This window comes from Poecilia latipinna, unplaced genomic scaffold (assembly GCF_001443285.1).
Source record: "Poecilia latipinna isolate Pla-1442-1.1 unplaced genomic scaffold, P_latipinna-1.0 Scaffold1159, whole genome shotgun sequence".
Lineage (NCBI taxonomy): Eukaryota > Metazoa > Chordata > Actinopteri > Cyprinodontiformes > Poeciliidae > Poecilia > Poecilia latipinna.
The window spans coordinates 34,895-53,881 of NW_015113775.1; the positions used below are offsets into that span (position 1 = coordinate 34,895).

The following is an 18,987-nucleotide window of genomic DNA, read 5'->3' on the forward strand; positions in this document are numbered from 1 at the left end:
TGGGGGGTGGTTGGGGGGCCCCCCCCCCCAGGTTTTTTTCTGCTTTTTTTCCCTTTTTTTTTTTTTTTTTTTCTCCTGTCTGTGTTTTTCTCGTCTATCCGTCTCTTCTGCGTTGTTTTGGCAGCTTGTATCCACGTACACTCTGAATGACTACTTTTTTTTTTTTGTACCATTTCAGCTGCAGCGACAGTGCATTTCGAGTGTGCAGCGTTGAGTTGCTGCGTGTCGCGTTTATCGTTGCGAGCGAGATGTGTGTTTTTGAAGCAGTAGTGGAGCTGCAGACAGTAGATCAGAGGCTTTTTGGCTCTCATTCAGTACTGAGAAAATGGCGGTCCTGCACTTTACAGCAGAGAGAGACGCTACAGAACGACAGCGCTGTGTGTCAGAAACACAGTGCCCTGTTTCCCTCCTCCCTCCCTGCTCTCTCACCATATCCTCTCTCCCTTTTATGTAGTGGCGAGCGTTGTGGTAAGCTTGAAAACAGGAGGTGCCACACAAATACACTCACTTCCCTCATGTAGTTGTGACATAGTTGCCGTATTTGCATGCAAACTATGTGTACATGTGAGGGGAGGGGGTGGGGGGGGCATGTAAACAAGAACCAATGCAGCACGAGGGACAGCTGTAATCATGCAGTAATGCTGCATTACCTTCAGAATCATAGTCCCCGATGTTCTGTAATGGTAAACGCTTGACTTTGTTAGAGCAGTTTTACAGAGGGGTAAAGGCAAATAAAAAGACGGGGGTCGATATTGTTCCAAGGCAGCAAAGTAGTCATGCTTCATGCTTAGTAAAGGTCATGTTTGTTGCTGTTTGAAGTTGTTAAACTAGAGATGCCCAAGCTGTAGGAACTCATTCTTGGTTGAGTCTGATCTGGTATTCAAATATAAATATAACAGCTGTTCTGTGGTGAAGTGAGTAACACTTAAAAAAAAAAAGAAACTACAACGCGCTGCGATTTACGTTATTTTGAAATAAAATCTGCAAATCTGACTTTGAAATAAATATGACTAGTGCACTGTAGATTGAAGTAAAATGTATGTTTAAAAGTGATTCTGTAGAATTGCTCAATACTTGCATTTTTGATCAATAGATTTTTAATCTAGGTGGTTTCTGTTTTGACACAGACACGCATTTAGGATTTAGAAAACCTTAAAATTATTGAAAATTGGGACGTTGAAATATTTGATGTCGGCATATTTATTCAGCGTGGGGGGAAAATCTTATGTCAAGAAACCATTTTTAACCAAAACACTGATGGCACAGTACTTGGCATCTCAGCCGTCAGTACATTGATCATCCCCTTCTTAATGAATAGGACAGCTCTATGTCCCATCCTGTTACCTTTCACAAAGTTTGTGAATACATAGTGGGTTGTGTGATTATTCTTTGTTTTGTTTTTTTAGTTGCACAATCTCTCTTCTAGAGTCCAGACTTGGAGGCTTTGATCCTCAATTATGTTGTTTTCATCTCAACACCCAGGTTTTTAACAAGTTATCTGTCTGGGGACTCTAATGGCCCTGCAAGGAGGTTGATTTTAGCTGTGGTGATCAATATCTGTATTGATCTGGCTATACGTCTTGAAACATTATCCTACTTAAAAACACAATGAAGGTCCACTCTCAGTTTATTAGTTTATGATGCCATGCAGTCTAACATGATTTCTAGGGTCTTTGGAAGAGAAACAGAGTCACAAAATCACAGATCTTCCACCAGACTTATAGGTGCTTTCGTATTAATCTGTTTGTTTCACGCAAGACCCTACTGGAGCACTGACTGCTGAAATTTTTGTCTTGGATCCATCTGACCAAATCATCCTCTTCCAGTTAAAGTCAGAGGGGAATGTTGGGAAGTCTGTATGTTTACGTTTATCATGGTAGGACAAGAAAGGCTTTTCTTGGAATCCCATCCCTCCGGAACAATCAGGGATGAAAATTATCTAATGGATTGTATGAAAACCCCTGAGATTCAAATATTTGCTACGCTTTCCAACATCAGGCTTTGGGAAATATTTTTTACTTCCCTTTCAAAATACAAACTATGATTTGATAAAAAAATCTTAAATGGCATGTATCTTAAAGGGAATGGCTAAGGACTCCAATTGTTGTGCCTTTGTTGAACTTGTTAAAACCAGTTATTTCTTAACATGGTTCATGCTGATTAAATTTCCTCCAGTTAAATATTGGATTTTTAAGTTTTTAGTTTGACATTATGGTAATGCAATAAAAATAAATACATTTTAAAGCATTTCACACACCAATAGATGCTTACATTGTCTTTTAGCCTTAGTTATGTGTATGTTATGAAATTGTGAAATCATGTCTGTCTGCCCTCATTTCTGATTGGTTTTTGTTCTTTTTATCTCTTTATGTTCACAGTACTGCCCCCGCATAGTGGCCAAGGAACCCAGTATGATAACCCCCCCTGGGGACACCTGCCAGCCAACAGAAGTGCCACAAGTGCTGCATCTTCCACCAGTCCCAGTGGCTGGGATCAACTGATAATTGACCAGAAGGACTCAGAGGCTTGGCCTTCTATTACTCTCAGTCAGAGCCAGGCTTCTCCAGCAGGATGCCCTTTGGACACTGACCCTGGTCACCTGACCACCAGCAGCAGTAGTTCAAGCAGTAGTTGTAGTGCAGTGAGTATGGCCACGGGAGCCAATAGTCAGACAGGCCACTTCCCTGCCAACCACCTTAACAGCAAAGCCAACAGTGGGCCTAGCCCTGTCAATCATACTGGAACCAGCATGCTCTCTAGCCAGGTTGCAACCAATCGCAGTTGGGGATCTGGGCCAGGACCTTCTCATTGCCCCCCTCAGTCCTCAGTGGGTAATGAAGGGAAGTGCGATAGCCCAGTAGGAGGGGGCAGCAGGGGCTGGGGTTCCTCTTCATCGTCCTCCACCACCAACTTTAACTTGAACCTAAACCCTAATGCCAACCCATCTGCATGGCCCGTGTTGGGGCATGATGGAGGAGGCACAGGGGGAGGCAGCTCAGGTGGAGCCAACACCATTTCATCTCCTCAACCCACACCTAATCTCTGTAACCCTCCTGGTCCCCCACCAGCCCAAACCAGTGCCTGTTCTGGAGCCAACAATAACGGCAAGTCTTCTGGGATTGGCAGCGCATGGGGTACCATAATGACTTCTGACGAGTCACACCTCACTCCATCCACGAATGTGTCTTTCAGTTCTGAACCTCAAAACCTTAAAACTGATGGACCAAATCAGACTAAAAAACAAGAACCTCCTAGCCCGATCCAAAACTTGTCTGGTTGGGGCAGCTCACCTGTAGGCTTGGGTTCTATGGGGCAGCCTCAACCAGGGGGTTCACAGGTCAACGGAGAAGAAGGGAACTCTTTGTGGGGTAATGGTGGCAATTCAAAGCCAACTTCGTCAAAGGAAGGATCTGGCTGGGATTCCGCTTGGGGCAATGTGGGAGGTGGAACTGTAAAGTCTGGAGGCTGGAGTGAACAGTCCAGTGGAGACTGGGGGAAACAGCATAGCGAAGAGGCCCAGGGAGGCTGGGATACGCCCAGCTCTCCTCCCCAGGATTCACAAGCCAATACTTGGAGCAGAGCTGTGAGCACAGCTGGTGCCAGTGAAGGGAGCAGTGACAGCATGGAAGGATATCCCCAACAGAGAGATCGCCCAACCAGAGAGAAAACAGTTCCTCTGATGCCTGCCCAGGATCTGGACCCCAGGGTGCTGTGCAACACTGGCTGGGGTCAGACTCCTGTTCGCCAGCACACAACCTGGGACATGGATGATTCTAAACGCAAGAATGACGCTGGCACTGATTCATGGGGTTCTGGGCCTACAGCCCCAAGCAATGTCCAGGGACCCTCAAACACTAACACGGGCCCCGCTCCGAGGTCTGACTCTGGCAACAAAAATGATGTGCCTGGTTCACAGGGACCTTCTGGTTGGGGTGGAAGCATGGCTGCTTCACATGCGCCCAGTTCCGGTTGGGGAGACACACCCACCAACGTAAAGCACCCAGTAGGGCCTAGTGGATGGGGTAACCCTCCAGCAGGAGCCCCTTCCAACAGCATACCCAAGAACGGGGCTCAATCTTGGGGGGAGGAGAAATCATCTGGCTGGGATGATTCACAAGGCAAGTCAACATCCCAGAGCTGGGGAGAGCAACCCAAACCATCCAACTCCTGGGGCAGCAGTGGAGGAAGCAATAACACTGGCGACTGGGGAGAACCAGAAGAGAGTAAAAAGAGCTCCTCTGGCCCTGACTGGAAAGGAGAATCAGGAAACTGGAAGGAGAACAAACGAGATTGGGGAATGTCTTCCTCAGGACATGGAGGTTCTGGAGCTGGAAACAGTGGAGGCTGGGGTGACTCCGCACCTCAGCGCCCATGTGGTCCCCCTCAAGGCTGGATGGGCAAGCCTCAGGATGGGCCCAGCAGTAATAGCGGAGGAGGGACTATGGGCTCTTGGGGTGGCCCCGGCTCTGTGAAACAGGGTGCGTCCTGGGGCGGTGGCAAGAAAGAACCCTCAAATGAGGCGACAGGCTGGGAAGAGCCCTCTCCGCCTTCTATCCGTCGCAAGATGGAGATAGATGACGGGACCTCTGCCTGGGGCGACCCCGGTACCTACAATAAAGCAGTCAACCTGTGGGACAGGAACAACCCAGGGGTGGTCCAGGCTAAAGTTACCACAGGAGGTAGTAACCCTCCAGGTCCTAGCAATAACCATCCCCACGCTCACAGTCACTCCTATCATGGGCCGCCTGCACCTTTACAGAACCATAGCCAAAATGCTCAAAACCCAGGCCCTGCCAGCGGGGCCGTAGATCCTTCAGTGCAACACCAGTCTGGAACGTCTCACATCAGGGGTCCTCTGATAGCTCAAGGTAAGATAAACGATTGACAAAACTTTACAATAAGCTACGGTGAAACCTGCCTGGATTCACTAACTCTGTGTATTTGTTCTGAAATATTCCAGAATTGAAATCTCTTCTTTCTCACTCTTTGAAGTACCAAACATAAAAGCTGCTCAGGTAGTTAGCACAGTGCACCCTTAAGCGCCAATCTGTTGATCCACTTAAGGTAAAATCTTGACCTAGTTTGTATCGTTTGGATTTACTCCTAATCGGCGCGGCTCTGGTAACTCCGGCCATCCAGCCAGCTCCTCACAGCAGAGAACATGACTTCAGCAGTGGCCTTGGCAAGCAGAGACTGTGCAGAAAAAGGGTTTACAATAATGCCATGTGAAAATGTACCACAAACGGTTTGAATCAGATCAGAAGTGATTATTTGAAAGCCACCATCTGTCAGTAATTGAGCCTGAAGGAGGTGGCTGCAAGCCCCCAGGCGGATAGTAAGGGCAGATGCCCCCTGCTGTTCCCCATTAGAACATACCTGCTGTTCCTGCTGGTAAATGAACGTCATACCAGGCATTTTTATTTGTTTCTTAACATGAAACGAATTAAAAATAAGGAACAATAACTTTTGTGTTCACCACAAAGTGTTGGATTAAAATAAGAAAATGTATATCTTGTAGATCTGTGTACGGGAGTTTCTGGCAGGTCCTACCAGAAGGTTGGATGTTAACTATAATTTTGGAGCAGCTTTTAGGACCTGACCTTTTCCTAGTGGGAGAGCTAAGTTGGGCCTGGCATTGCTGCAGGAGTAGTGGCGTAGTGCTTCTCATGCCAAAACTCACTGGGATGAGCCAGATCCTAAATGGACCCTGCCTACTTCTATCCACAGTCCTGCTCAGCCAAGCCGTCTTCTACCTCCCTCCCTGCCTGCCTAGCTGGCACTGCTATCTAAACATATGATAAACGTCTGACAGACTTGTTTGTGTTTCGTAAAACACTGTTGCAACCCATTTTTCTAAAATGATTTAAAGGCACCAGTTGTTCCTTGTTTTATTTTACACTCTAGTGAGTTGATCCCCTCAGGGTAAATTAGATATCTTATAAGTCATAAGGCACAAAAAACATTAAAATACAGCAACCGTGAAAAAATAATATATATATAGGCACTTGGATAGATCAAAAGCGAGAGGGGGTAGCCAGTAGACGATACACGATCCTGTTGAAAAATAAATGTGAAAGTTTTTTTTTTTTTTCCTGGAGCACTATTCAAAACATATTTCACAAAGTGCTTTACATAAAATACCAAATAAAACAACCAGGAAATAGAAATCAAGTTGTAAAAACACTGCAGACAGACCCAAGAACCAAGCACGGCTCTGTCAGACATTTGGATAAAACTATTTGCAATAAAAACTTTTAACTTAACAATTGAGGTTTCAGTCTTTATATGAGAGTCTGATATTTAGCTTAGCCAAACAATGGCTCATTGTCCGGATTCAAATACGGTCACTCTTGCTATAATTTTAGGAATATATACACTATATAGGCACTAACATCAGTATCAGCCGATATTATTTATTTTTTTTGACATATCTGTACTGGTCTGATAAATGAAACTGGACTTATTGTAACAGCTGATATGTGCTGTCAGCTTGTGGTAGAGGTTTGGTCATGTAAAGTCAGAGACGTGGTTGTTTTTTTGGGTTTTTTGTCAAGGTGTCAGTGGAGTAGTAAAATATATATAATATTGGTAAATATCAGTTATCAGCTCTAATGGCAAAATAATGTCAGATAGAGATATCTACATTTTCATATTGGTGCATCCCTAAATAATTTGATATAAAACGGTTAACAATAAAGTCTCATTTGTCGCCCACACTTTTAGACTTATGAGAAATACTTGAATCTGCTAAAATCTCTGCAGATGCTAAAGATGTTTACTGGATACGAATCGTCTTTGAGGTTTTCCACATTGACAAGCTGCTGTCCTTGTGCGACCTCCAGGTTGGGGAGAGCTTCCCAGCTCCCACACAAAATCTGAGAGCTCTTGGGGAGAGCCGGCACCCTCTCCAGTCAGCGTGGATAATGGCACATCTGCTTGGGGCAAACCGAGCGGAGGCGCCGGAGGCTGGGGAGATGGCAACCCAGACAACTACGGCAGGAGCAACCCAGCGATGACGGCAGCGCCTGTCAAACCTGGTAAAAATAAAAACGCTGCGTATCTGATCCTGCTTAATGTTTCTGAAGAATAATCTGATCCTCTGCTGACTCATTGCAAGAAAAGCAAGAGGTTTTTTTGTGTGTGATGATTCAAGGACATCAATATGACAGGGTTGCAGCCCTTTGGATTCCACGCATTGAGCTACAGTGACCTCTAGTGGCTGTTATTCTTCAAACGATCATGCTGCTACTATTAAATACTACCAATGCCTATTGTTTCGCAAGAGATTTCACACGTGTAATGTGTCTTATAATATGCATTTTTGTCCTTTTGCGTACTTTGCAGCCTCCAAACCTATGCAAGATGGATGGGGAGGAGGAGGTGAAGAGCTCAGCCTTTCAGGGGGTCAGTGGGACTCTGAGGAGGGAGACATGTGGAACAGCACAGCCTCCCAGGAGAGCAACTCTTCCTGTAACTCCTGGGGCAACGCGTCCAAAAAAGTCCCACAGAAAGTACGAAGCTCTCTAAAGTTTTTATGCTCTTTTATAATATCACAATTACACAGAGTTCATATGCTGATAAGTTTCTGTTCATGTATTTCCTCAGGTAAAGATCCCAGGGAAACAGGAAGATGCCTGGATCATGAAACAGCTCATCAAACAGCTCACAGACATGGGCTTCCCTGTGAGTCGAATCATTTAGGCTCAGTTTCTAAAGCCATCAGAAAGTGTCATGTTTTCCCTCTTCCAGTATTTCTTGAGTGGCTTAAATTTATTCAACAGTACATGAAGTAAGCCTGAAAAATGTGAATACAGTGACCTTAAATTTTGAGACATCACAACCATTAAATTAGTGTATTTTATTTGGGATTTTAGATGACGGATCAATAAAAAGTAGTGTATAGATTATAAATTAAAGGAAAATAACACATGGTCTTTTTCAAGCAAGAATCTTAAAAGTGTGGCATGCATTTGTATTCAGCTCCACTTTTTCTTCTCCTTCTAAATAAAAGCCAGCACAACTAAATGCTTTAAGAAACCAACTAGAGCTGAAGTATGTGTGTAATTTAATCTCAAAGTAGTGGCAGCGATCCATACCTCAAATGTGAGAATCTCTTGAGAGGGCAGCTATTAGTCATGTACCACTAAAATGTTTTATTATGAAAAGACTTCCTGAAGACAAAGTCGTTGCTGAAAGAAACGCATAAGAATTCCTGTTTACAGTTTTCTGAGGCACAACAAACGTATAGAAGATCCTCTGACCATATGAGACCAAAGTAAATAGAAATCTAACTGAAACACGGCAGTGGCAGCATCATGCAGTGGAGATGCTTTTCATTGAGACTGAGATGGAGGTTCACCTTCACCAGGAGCGAGCCTAACCATGCAGCCAGAGAGATTTACCAACACGTTCTTCTTTCTGTATCACTGCAAGTAGCATCACTGTGCTCCCAATGCATGGCAGCCATATTGGATTTAGAAGTCTGCCTTGGTGAAAGGTACCCACTTTTACCTTTTCAAGTAGTCCTTTGCTTGTATTTCCTCTCTGAGCGTAAAGGTGAATAATTCTGGGGACAAATACAGTTCACAATTAACAGGATCCTTCAGCCACACCTGCATGCTGGTGGATTAATAGGAAAATTTCCTTTACTTCTTCTTATCTATGCAATTTTTATGAATTTAAAGACATGTCACTGTTGTTGTGGAGCTTGTAAAATGTTGTATTTAATGATGTGATGTTTGGTGTGGAAAGCTTGAGCTCTACTGGTTTAGATTAAAGCATGTTTTTATAGTTTCTGTATGTGTTATTTTTCTGCCACAACATAATTATGCACTTTGTGTTGGTCTGTCGCTTACAAGTCTAATCAATTACATTAAGGTTTGTGGTTGTAGCAAAAAAAACAACTCAAAAATCAAAACCACTGTGAATAAATTTGCAATATACTGCAAGAGTGACACGACCGCTCATTTGTCGCATGTTTTTTGTTGCACAAACAAACGCAGTTCGGTGCGGCGTCGGCGTGTGCTTCTTTTCGGTGCTTACGACATTGAAGTGGTTCATGTGGTCATGTCGCAGCTGCAGCACTGATGCTTTGTGTGTTGTTGTTTTTTTTATTTCCAGAGGGATCCAGCAGAGGAAGCTTTGAAGAGCAACAATATGAACTTGGATCAGGCCATGAGTGCCCTGCTGGAGAAGAAGACTGAGCTTGACAAGCGTGGGATCGGGACCGGCGGCCACGACTACAACAACGGGCTCATCAACAAGCCCATGAGTTGCCCTCGGCCTCCGCTTCTCTCCAAAGACCCCTCGACAGACCCTCGCCTGCCCTTCATTGACAAGGTGATTGACGCTAATATATGCGCAAATCCGAAGGTAACTCGAGTGGAAATGATGGTGGGGAGAAATTAGGGAACACACTGACGGGCTGTGTTGGTTTTTCCAGCAGATGCAGAGTGGAATGTTTGGTGGTGGTGGAGCAGCACAAACCCGGGCCATGCAGCAGCCGCAGCCGCCTCCTCAGCCACCAGTGCCGCCTCTCAGCTCCTCTCAGCCTAGTCTACGTGCGCAAGTGCCTCAGTTTCTCTCCCCTCAGGTACAGTTACACTTAGGGGAAAAAAATAACATTTACTTCTATACGTAGCTTCTCTCTCTACATGAGCTAAATAGTAGGTTGAGTATAAAAGTTTCTCCAAGGAAAATATTCAAAGTTTTTACTTAATCAGGTCTTGTGTGTCCATTGTGCCGCCACAGGTTCAAGCACAGCTCTTACAGTTTGCAGCAAAAAACATTGGTCTGAATCCTGCACTTTTAACCTCACCAATAAACCCTCAACATATGACCCTTCTGAATCAACTTTACCAGCTGCAACTGGTGAGACTTTCAGCTTCTTCTGCTTCACCTTGCATTAGACGTATCAGAGTGTTATCCAGTCACTCTTGAAGACTTCCCTTCAAGCTGTTCTTTGTTATTATGGAGGTAAATATTTCAAGCCCTTAGAGATTTTAACCATTTTGTCACCTTCTCCACAGGCATACCAGCGTTTACAAATTCAACAGCAAATGTTGCAGGCACAGCGCAATGTTTCTGGCCCCATTCGACAACAAGAGCAGCAAGTAGGATTTTCTCTGAGCTTCTGCTCTTTCTTCCACTTCGAGAATCACAGAAAAAATTCGGTGTGCGGGAGGAAAGGATGCGCTGTTCTCGTGTTGGTCGTAACTGTTGTTTCTGTTGCATCCTAACCCCAGGTTGCACGTACAATCAATAACATGCAGCAGCAGATCCAACAACACCAGCGTCAGCTGGCCCAGGCTCTGCTAATGAAACAGCAGCAACAGCAGCAGCCGTCCCACTCTGGCCTGCATCCTGGTGGGGCCAAATCCTCCCTGGATTCATATCCAGGTCACCCCCAGACTCCGGTCCTACCCGACCTGCAGACCAAAGAGCCGCAGTCATCTCCCAGCACCTACAGCCCCTACGCTCTCTGTAAGTGTTTTGAACGTGATTTTAAGAGGAGTTGTGCTTTTACCGCGCCTCTCATGTGATCTTCTGGTGCCTCCAGCTGGACTGAATCCAAACATGAATCCAAACTGTATCGACGTGGGAAGCCTTCCTATGAAGGACCCACCGCTACCGCAGTCCCGGCTGTCACAGTGGACACACCCAAACTCCATTGAAAGCCTTTCTGGAAACTCGTCTCCTCTCGAGCCCAACCTGGGAAAACATGGTGAGAGGAGAGCAGGGGGCCGATCAGGGCGGGGAAGTTTTTAGTTTGGCATTCAAAGAGGTGTGTTTGTTGTCGTGTTGGTTTCGGGGCGCCGCCTGGTGAAGTGGTCAGAGCGGGCGCCACGTATACAGAGGCCGTAGACCTCAACGCAATCCCATGTTTGACTCCTGTCCTCTGTTCCTTCGCCACATGTAAAAATAAAGGCCACTAAAATAATTTTAAAAAAAAAACATGCTTAAAGACGGTGACAACTCTGCAAAATGCTCACTTTGAACTGGACTTTCTACTGTCTGCAAAAGAAAATTCAGTTTTACACTGAATTCAATATTGGTTTGAATTTTGAGCTAGACACTGTAAGTCCAACCTGTCTTAGTTAAAGTCTTTGAATATTTGTGTCTGTAGATCTGTGGAAATAAATTACCATTTTAAGTTAAGTAAAACAAAAGATCTGTTGGCTTTGACCTTGGTGTTAATTTGGTGAGAGTATTTGAAATGGCAACAGTGACATCTGCTGGTGTTGATTTGATATGACCATCAAATTAACCACAGTTCGTGCAGATAATATATTTTTATTTTAACTCACTAAGAGTTGCCCAGAGGAAGAAAATTAAAAGGTCAGGAAAAGGGTAAAATAATGTTGTTGTTTTTTTAAATCCAGTTGCAATAAGAAAACAAAAGATTTTCAAAATATAACAACGGAACGAACATTAAATGTTTTAATTTGTATGTTTTACGAGTCCAGCTGATATTTTCCAAGCATAAGTCATTTTAGTAGGTAGAAAATATATGAATTGTCCAAAAAATAAAAAAAAATAGTCCTGCTCTTTAAAGTAAAGCTCATATAAGGTTGTTGATTCTTTACCATCCTATAGCACAAATCAAGTTGTAAGTCTGCAATTAAATTCTGATATTTTTAAGCTAATATTTCAAATATTGTTCAAATATAATCTATTTTTGATTGTTAAAACATAGGCACACGTTCGTTATTATTTACCCTGGAAGCTACAATCCTAAAACGTTTCAGTTTCTTGTATTTCATTCTCTTAAATTTCTCACACGGTACCTTCATACGTTTCTCAGGAGCCAACCTCGGCCCACCTGGAAAGCCTCCTCAGATAGACGACTCCTACAACCCCTACAACTTGATATCAAGTTCAGAGTCTCCGACCAGCCCCTTGGTTCCTCCGGAGAGCTGGGGTCAGGGCAAGAACAGCAGCGACAAGATGGCCAACGGGACCAATATCAACTGGCCTCCAGGTTGGTAGCAGCTGGTGGATAGCGGCGCCATTTCATATTCCGAGTCAGTTTGGAAGCTCCTTGCTTACTAAACATGGAGAGTAGTTACAAATGTTTCTTTTTGTGCTCATTTTTTGCTGCATGTGTTGCTTCAGAGTTTTGTCCTGGCGTGCCCTGGAAGGGTCTGCAGAACATCGACCCTGAGACCGACCCCAACGTGACTCCAGGCAGCGTCCCCAGCGGACCTACGATCAACACCAACATCCAAGATGTCAACCGCTACCTGCTCCGGGACAGAAGTGGAGGTAAGACCCAAGGTCAAGGTGGTTCTTGAAGTATAAATAATAAAAAAAAAAAAAAAAAAACTTCACTAAAGTTTGAAAAATGTTTTTGTCACAATCCAAGAGCATCTTTTTGTGTGTTTCTGCAATATTTTTAATAAGCAGAAAACAAAAACATTACATTCAGCCGCTGCTATCAGAAATCCTGCTTCTTCTCTTTTGTGTTCTTCATTTTCCTACTTTTAACTTCTGCTGTATCCATTGTCACTTGCAAGTTGACGCTTCTCTGATCACCATTTTCAGTGTTTTTTGTTTTTTTTCCCCTTTATACCATTTTCTCTCTTTGCTACTTTTTCTTTGTGTTTGTCTTTCTGTTTGTGTTGCTGACATCGGCTCAGGCTCCTCTCCCACCTCATCTCAGAGCGAGGCTCTGCCTCCGTCCACCGATTGGCCAGTCAGTGCCTACTCTAGCTCGTTCAGTCTTTCTTCCACGGAGATGGACGACGCAGGTACTTGGCTTATCCACAACCCCCTTTCCTTTTACGTTGCAGTGACTGAATCCCTGCAGTCGGGCATCATTCTCTCCTCTAAGATGCCTTGCAACAGTATTCAGAGGTATTTACAAAAGTGGCTTTATGGAAGAGCGATGAGAAGAAAACCTTTGCACAGAAGGATTTTGGCTTTTATGGCAAACTCTGTGTGACATAAAAGTAACACTGTGCGTAACCCTAAACGCAGCATCCCTGCCTGGAAGCACGGTGGTGGCAGCATCATGCAATGTAAGCTTGTTGATTAGAAACTAAATAATGATAAATGCAGAACAATCCTGGAAGAAAACTCAACAAATTCTGCAAAATATGAGAGAAAAATGTACCTTTCAACCCAAACATTGTAAACACCCAAAGCTCCAGATATTTACAGCGAAAAAACAGAATTGACGTCACCACTCCTTGTCAAACATGGCTTCCTCTTGGATCTATTATCCACAGCAAATTCCTTTTGCCGTTTTAATCTGAACTACTGTTACCTGAAACGTGTGAAGCAGATCAGAGTTTAGACTGTTCCAGTATTTAGTCATGAACGTACTGAAAGTTTTTGTTGTTCCTTTGTTTTTTCTTTTTTCATTACCTTAATTCTTTCCTTCTTTGTGTTCATCCTTTCTTCCTCTCTTTCCTATGTTATCTTGCATTATTCCCATCTTTTCTTCTTTTCTTTTTGTGTCCTTCCTTGTCTCCTTCTGTCTTGTCTTTGCTGGATTCCTTGTTATTTATTTGTTTCCTTCCTGGGTAACCAGCGTCTCCTTTCTTACCTCCTACCGTCTGACTTTCCTTCTGTCTGTTCTTCCTTCCTTCTGCCCTTCATTCCACACATCCTTCCTTCCTTTCTTGTGAAAATCCTTCTTTCATTTCTTCCAGTTAATGGATTTTCCAGGTTTATTGTTCAAAGCTTGCCAAATGTGGAAATAAACTTAAAAATGCACTTTATTATTATTATTATTGTTATTATTATTTTATTTTATCTGTTTGTTTTGTTTTAAAATGTGATGAAGTGTGTTTGGAAAGATCAGTTAGGGGGAAAAAAATGTGATTTTAAAAATCTCAGTATTACAGTGAGAATTGGCATTTTTCACGAATTCATCTCCCAAACCTGTTTTAAATCAAATACTTACTGTTTTCTTATTCCATATTTTTATGTTACACCAAACATTTTATGTGCTTTCACTGTGTGATAGGACATGACAACAAGAAAATATACCAGTATTCTGCTCGTACTATTTCTTTTAGGCTGCCTGGTAGTGCTGGCAGCTGCATTTACTCAGAGGTTGGAGTTTACTTTGGACACTTTTAAAGAAGTTGACCGTAGCGTCCCTCCTTGGGGAGAATCTGTCTTTCAGCCACCTGGTGTTGTAAGCCAACCTCCTCCTTCCTCTTCTCCATCCATCCAGGCAAACTGTCAGAGATGAAATCGACCTGGTCTCCAGGTCCCATCTCTCACAGCCAGGCGTCTCTGTCCCACGAGCTTTGGAAAGTCCCCCAGGGTCCGCGGAGCAGCACCACGGCTCCTTCCCGCCCCCCGCCCGGCCTCACGAACACGAAGCCCTCCTCCACCTGGGGCGGGAACTCTCTGGGTCTGGCCCAAGGATGGAGCAGCTCTTACACCACAGGTAGCGCTTTACTGGCCTGAGTTTGGTTCTAGTACACTGCAAGAAACACAAAATCTTACAGAGTGTTGTCTTGTTTCTAGTGCAAGTATCTTAGTACACTTGAAATAATTGAAAACTAAATTACAACTAACTTGATCCAGGAGTTTGCTTTAAGTCAATAATTCCTTAATATTGGTTTAAAAAGGTACTAGATAAGGGATATTAGGAAATTATTGACTTGAAACAAGCTCATATTTGTTGCTAAAAAGTTACTTGTAAGTTAATTGTGTCTTATTTCAAATGTCCTAAGATATTTGCACTAGAGACTAAACAAAAAATACTGGCTAAGATTTTGTGATTTGCAGTAGAGAACTGGAGAAACAGAGGTTGAAGTGTCGCTCTGTTTCAAAATGTGGACTCTCTGTAGGTTCAATCCTGGAGCTGTACTTATGTTTTTGTGTAGTAATAAAGTGCTCAAAGAGTAAGAGACACGTCTACGTGGCCTAGATCACTTTGTTGAGCGTTCAGAGCGGGCGGGTCCAAGTGGGAGTCGTAATCTTGAAATTATGAGGATGACTTGTTGTGGTTGAACCTGTCAACTGAGTTTTTAGTGGGTTTTTTTTATCAACTCCACCCATCCACCTTTAGACTTTATTGGTTTCGCAGCAACCTGAAAAGTATGAAGCTGTGTGTAAACAGACGTCTCCCTCTCATCGCAGCAGGTACCACATGGAGCACAGACAGCTCCACCAGGACCAGCAGCTGGCTGGTTCTGAGGAACCTGACGCCACAGGTAACCGTTTCCTCCCAGGGTTTCTCTCTCCTCATGTTGTAGGAACTGACTCCTCAATCGGACATACCTTTTCTTTTCTTTTTTTTTTAATTTTCCCTTCCCAGATTGACGGTTCCACTCTGCGTACGCTGTGCATGCAGCACGGCCCCCTCATCACATTCCACCTCAACCTGACACAGGGAAACGCCGTGGTTCGCTACAGCTCCAAGGACGAAGCCGCCAAAGCTCAGAAGTCTCTGCACATGTACGTCGCCGAAGCTGTAGAGCTGTACGAGGAGCTCGCCCTGAAGAGTTTAACACTTGAATCGTCTGTGTCTCCGTGCAGGTGTGTGCTGGGGAACACCACCATCCTAGCAGAGTTCGCCGGGGAAGAGGAGGTGAACCGCTTCTTTGCACAGGGCCAGTCGCTCAGCGGGACGACCAGCTGGCAGGCCACCCCGGGAACCAATCAGACCAGGATGGGCGGATCCGGATCCGGAGTCGCTCATCCCATCGGTCACTCACCCCACTGGAACAACAACAACAACAGCGGCAGTGGCGGCGGCGGCGGCAGCAGCGTCGGCCTCGGAGCGGGCGGGACTAAAACGGGCGGGGAGTTGCTTTGGGGAGGCGTTCAGCAGTATTCCAGCCTGTGGGGACCCCCGAGCGGCGAGGAGGGACGAGTCATGGGGAGCCCCACGCCAATCAATACGCTGCTGCCTGGCGACCTGCTGAGTGGAGAGTCCATGTAGGAGGGGGAAAAAACTGACAAAGAGGAGCAAAAACCTTGCAAATCAGTGTGGAGATAATCAAGTGTGGATGTGAAGACGAGGAGGAGAGAGACGAGAGGAGGACAAGGCTTCATATTCGCTGCTTGGCTTTGTCCGCCTCCTCTGCTCTTTTTTTTTTTTTTTTTTTTGCGCGGGTTAAAAGGCATTTCAGTCGCAGTTATTTTGTGGTGAGTTTCGGATCCCGGCGTTTCATTTATCAAAGAACTAAGGAAAAAAAAACAAAAACGTTTTACAGAAACAAGCGGGGGGGAGGGGGGTCGCTGTTCTAAACAAACTCGAGTCAACTGACATGGCGACAAGCTGCCATCTTTATTCTGGTGGGATCCCTCGCTGCCTTTTCAGGCAATCATAATGCACCTCAGAGATCCATGGAGAAAGGCATCATTCCCAAAGTTCTAACAAAAACCCGTCAATCAGAGTGGGTGTCGCACGGTCAGCCGGTCCAGACCCAACAGCATTTGTTTCTGTCAGCACTAATTTTAGCCTTAAACTGTTTCCTGCCCTGCTATCCACGCTCAACTCTTTACTCGGTAAAGAAGCTTACGGAGAACTTGCACACCCTTATTTCTGAGCCAGTGAAACCTGAGTGGAAAGTACATGCTGCTGCAGCTCACGACGTCAGTGCATTTGAGTTTTTATTGTTTTTTTTCTCCCGCAGTCGGATCGAGTCCCCACCCCCCCTCCACTCCCCAACAAACACATCGCTCAAAGGGAATGATGCAACTTTGTTCGCCTTGCTCAAACCATTTATTTTTCTAGTATTTTTTGATGATTTGTTTTCTTGAACCATTGCAAACAAAGCTTAAAAAAAATGATGTTATTCAAATGTGTCTGTCGACCGTACCTGGTGGGTGGATGTACATATGATGAGATGAACCACTGCTAATACAAAGGAACTGTAAAAAAAAAAAGACAAACACGATGATGCACCTCAGCCTTTCTATGGGCTCCTTTATGTTTTTTTTTTTTTTTTTTGCAGTTTGTCTCAACCTGTCTCAGTGACATTTTGGGAGAAATTAAAGAAAAAAAAGAAAAGAACAACCTCAAATTGTTCCTTCCGCCCCTCCGCCGCGCGCCCACTCCACCTGCAAAACCCACCATTTCAAGCGACGTGCAATATAAGCCACAGACTCTACCGTCCAAGCACCCTACGACTGAGAGCAGACTGTAAGGAAAGAGTGAACTGCGAACACTTTATCTGCCCTCAGAAAGAGAGGAAAAAACTGCCACTACTACCCTTTATCTCCCCTTAGAGAGAGTGTGAACTCAGGAGAGTAGCAAGCTGGTCTTCAACCATTTTCTGTCCAAGACACAAGGACTTCGATACAAAGCACTTCTTCAGCCAGCCACCTCTCCGTAAGACTTGAGTGTGTGATTTTATGTGCGTGTGTGTGTGTTTGGGAAGAAGGCGACAAACCAAATTCAGAGGAGCTTGTTTTCTTTTCCCCCTCACCCAGAAGACAAGATCACTTTTTTTTTGTCCACATTTGCTTTGGGTTTTAAAGAAAAAAAAACAAAAAAAACAGGAAAAAAAGAGGCAAAGACTTGTGAATAGGTGGTCTGTTATAGCACTTAACGAGAGCGCCGTTGCTCCTTATACCCTCAATGCCAACGAACAGAAGAAAGGTGAAGCAACACTGGCAAATAAAAACTGCAAAAAGACTTCAAAGCAATCTGCTCAGTGGCTTCTCTGTGTACTTATTTTTTAACTTGACATGGATGTGAACTTTGTTTTTCCTTCTTCAGTCAGTGGGACCAGAGGATGTCAAACACGGTAGCAAAGTGAAGGGAAATGCAAAGAAAACTCAAAGCGCTCATCCTCACTTTCTTCTTTATATATATATATATATATATAAATATATATATATATATATATATCAAAGTAAACATCACTGTTAACATTGCAACTTTGAGAACTTTTTACGCCTTGGTGTCTGGGATCGCTCAGCTGGATCCGGCAGGGAGGATCGCCGTCTTGTCCTTGTTTTCATTGTTTTTCTTTTTGGAGGCCCAGCCAACCGGTGTGATAGTGTGGCCACTGAGTGCCTGCCTGCTGCAGAGAGCAGAGCTGCAGCAGCCCTCACCTTTCCCCGCCGCCACCTCCTTCGCTTGCCCTCCTCCTCCCTGCTGATCCCTCCTCTCGCCTCCTCCGCCTTTGCGCCGGGAGGAGCTCGGAAATTACTACTACTACTATGTCAGAGCATGTCCTCAGCAAGCACCACTTCCGCTGTCTGTCTTTCTCCTGCAAACATCACTTTAGTCAAAGATCAAAGTCATTTGAGTGTTTTGGGGTTTACCTTTTGGGTTGTACTTAACTGAATTAACATGATGCGTTTATTTTGTCGCTGAAGTTGTTGATGACAGCTTCTTGATGCGCGTGGGTCAGGAGATTCTCAAACATTGGAGAAAAACACCACGGTTTCACAGTATCAAGGTACTACCAAAAACTCTCATAACAGAAATGTGTAACAGGATCCAGATGCTCTTATTTAAACCAGAAAAGCATTAATTAGACCTACTGCTGCTAAAACAAAATGACATTTTGGTCATAATTAGAATTTAGGGCTACGCAATGTTTAGAAAACAGAAGATTTTAACCTTTACTGTTGAATGTTGGGATCAATTGGAAATGACTTGTGTTTTCCCATCATTGTCCCTGAGTTTTATCATCTCTGTCAATAAGATGCCTATCTGTGGATATTGGCATGCAGCCTGTGGTCGCATTACATTTAACCCACCAAATAATGCATTCAGGCATAATGTCTTTTACGATTGCGGTTTTGTATCGCATTATGGTTCCAATTGCAATTTGAAATGTTGTGTTTCCTACAATATGGGTTACTTTTTATTCCAGTGTAGACCTCAGAAAATATTTACCAACTAAATTCAGTTGTAAACTGTCTTATTATGCAGCATATTGAACCACTTTGTTGATATTAGTCAGGCTATCTCATCTGGTAGCTAGCTTAAAGCTTTTACTGTTAGCTATTAGCTTGTACTTTAGCAGCAATAATGTACTTCTCTTAATGATGAACCTTTCT

The 18,987-nt window shown here is 44.1% G+C and overlaps 1 protein-coding gene across 5 annotated transcripts in view; it reads left to right on the forward strand.

The window, feature by feature from the left end:
- Positions 1–16,976, forward strand: part of tnrc6c1 (trinucleotide repeat containing adaptor 6C1) — a 43,293-nt gene extending 26,317 nt beyond the window's left edge. For 3 of the 5 annotated variants that reach the window (XM_015053074.1, XM_015053077.1, XM_015053078.1), the window contains 17 exons: positions 2,379–4,868; positions 6,843–7,037; positions 7,345–7,511; positions 7,606–7,683; positions 9,121–9,339; positions 9,443–9,592; positions 9,751–9,870; positions 10,029–10,112; positions 10,245–10,482; positions 10,559–10,723; positions 11,804–11,980; positions 12,115–12,264; positions 12,639–12,749; positions 14,186–14,404; positions 15,103–15,176; positions 15,281–15,420; positions 15,502–16,976. In XM_015053074.1, the coding sequence (XP_014908560.1) occupies positions 2,379–4,868; positions 6,843–7,037; positions 7,345–7,511; positions 7,606–7,683; positions 9,121–9,339; positions 9,443–9,592; positions 9,751–9,870; positions 10,029–10,112; positions 10,245–10,482; positions 10,559–10,723; positions 11,804–11,980; positions 12,115–12,264; positions 12,639–12,749; positions 14,186–14,404; positions 15,103–15,176; positions 15,281–15,420; positions 15,502–15,907 (5,183 nt within the window). In that variant the 3' untranslated portion in view covers positions 15,908–16,976. The remainder of the gene's footprint in view (positions 1–2,378; positions 4,869–6,842; positions 7,038–7,344; positions 7,512–7,605; positions 7,684–9,120; positions 9,340–9,442; positions 9,593–9,750; positions 9,871–10,028; positions 10,113–10,244; positions 10,483–10,558; positions 10,724–11,803; positions 11,981–12,114; positions 12,265–12,638; positions 12,750–14,185; positions 14,405–15,102; positions 15,177–15,280; positions 15,421–15,501) is intronic. The other 2 variants (XM_015053075.1, XM_015053076.1) reach the window with 2 other exon arrangements.
- Positions 16,977–18,987: the final 2,011 nt, after the last annotated feature.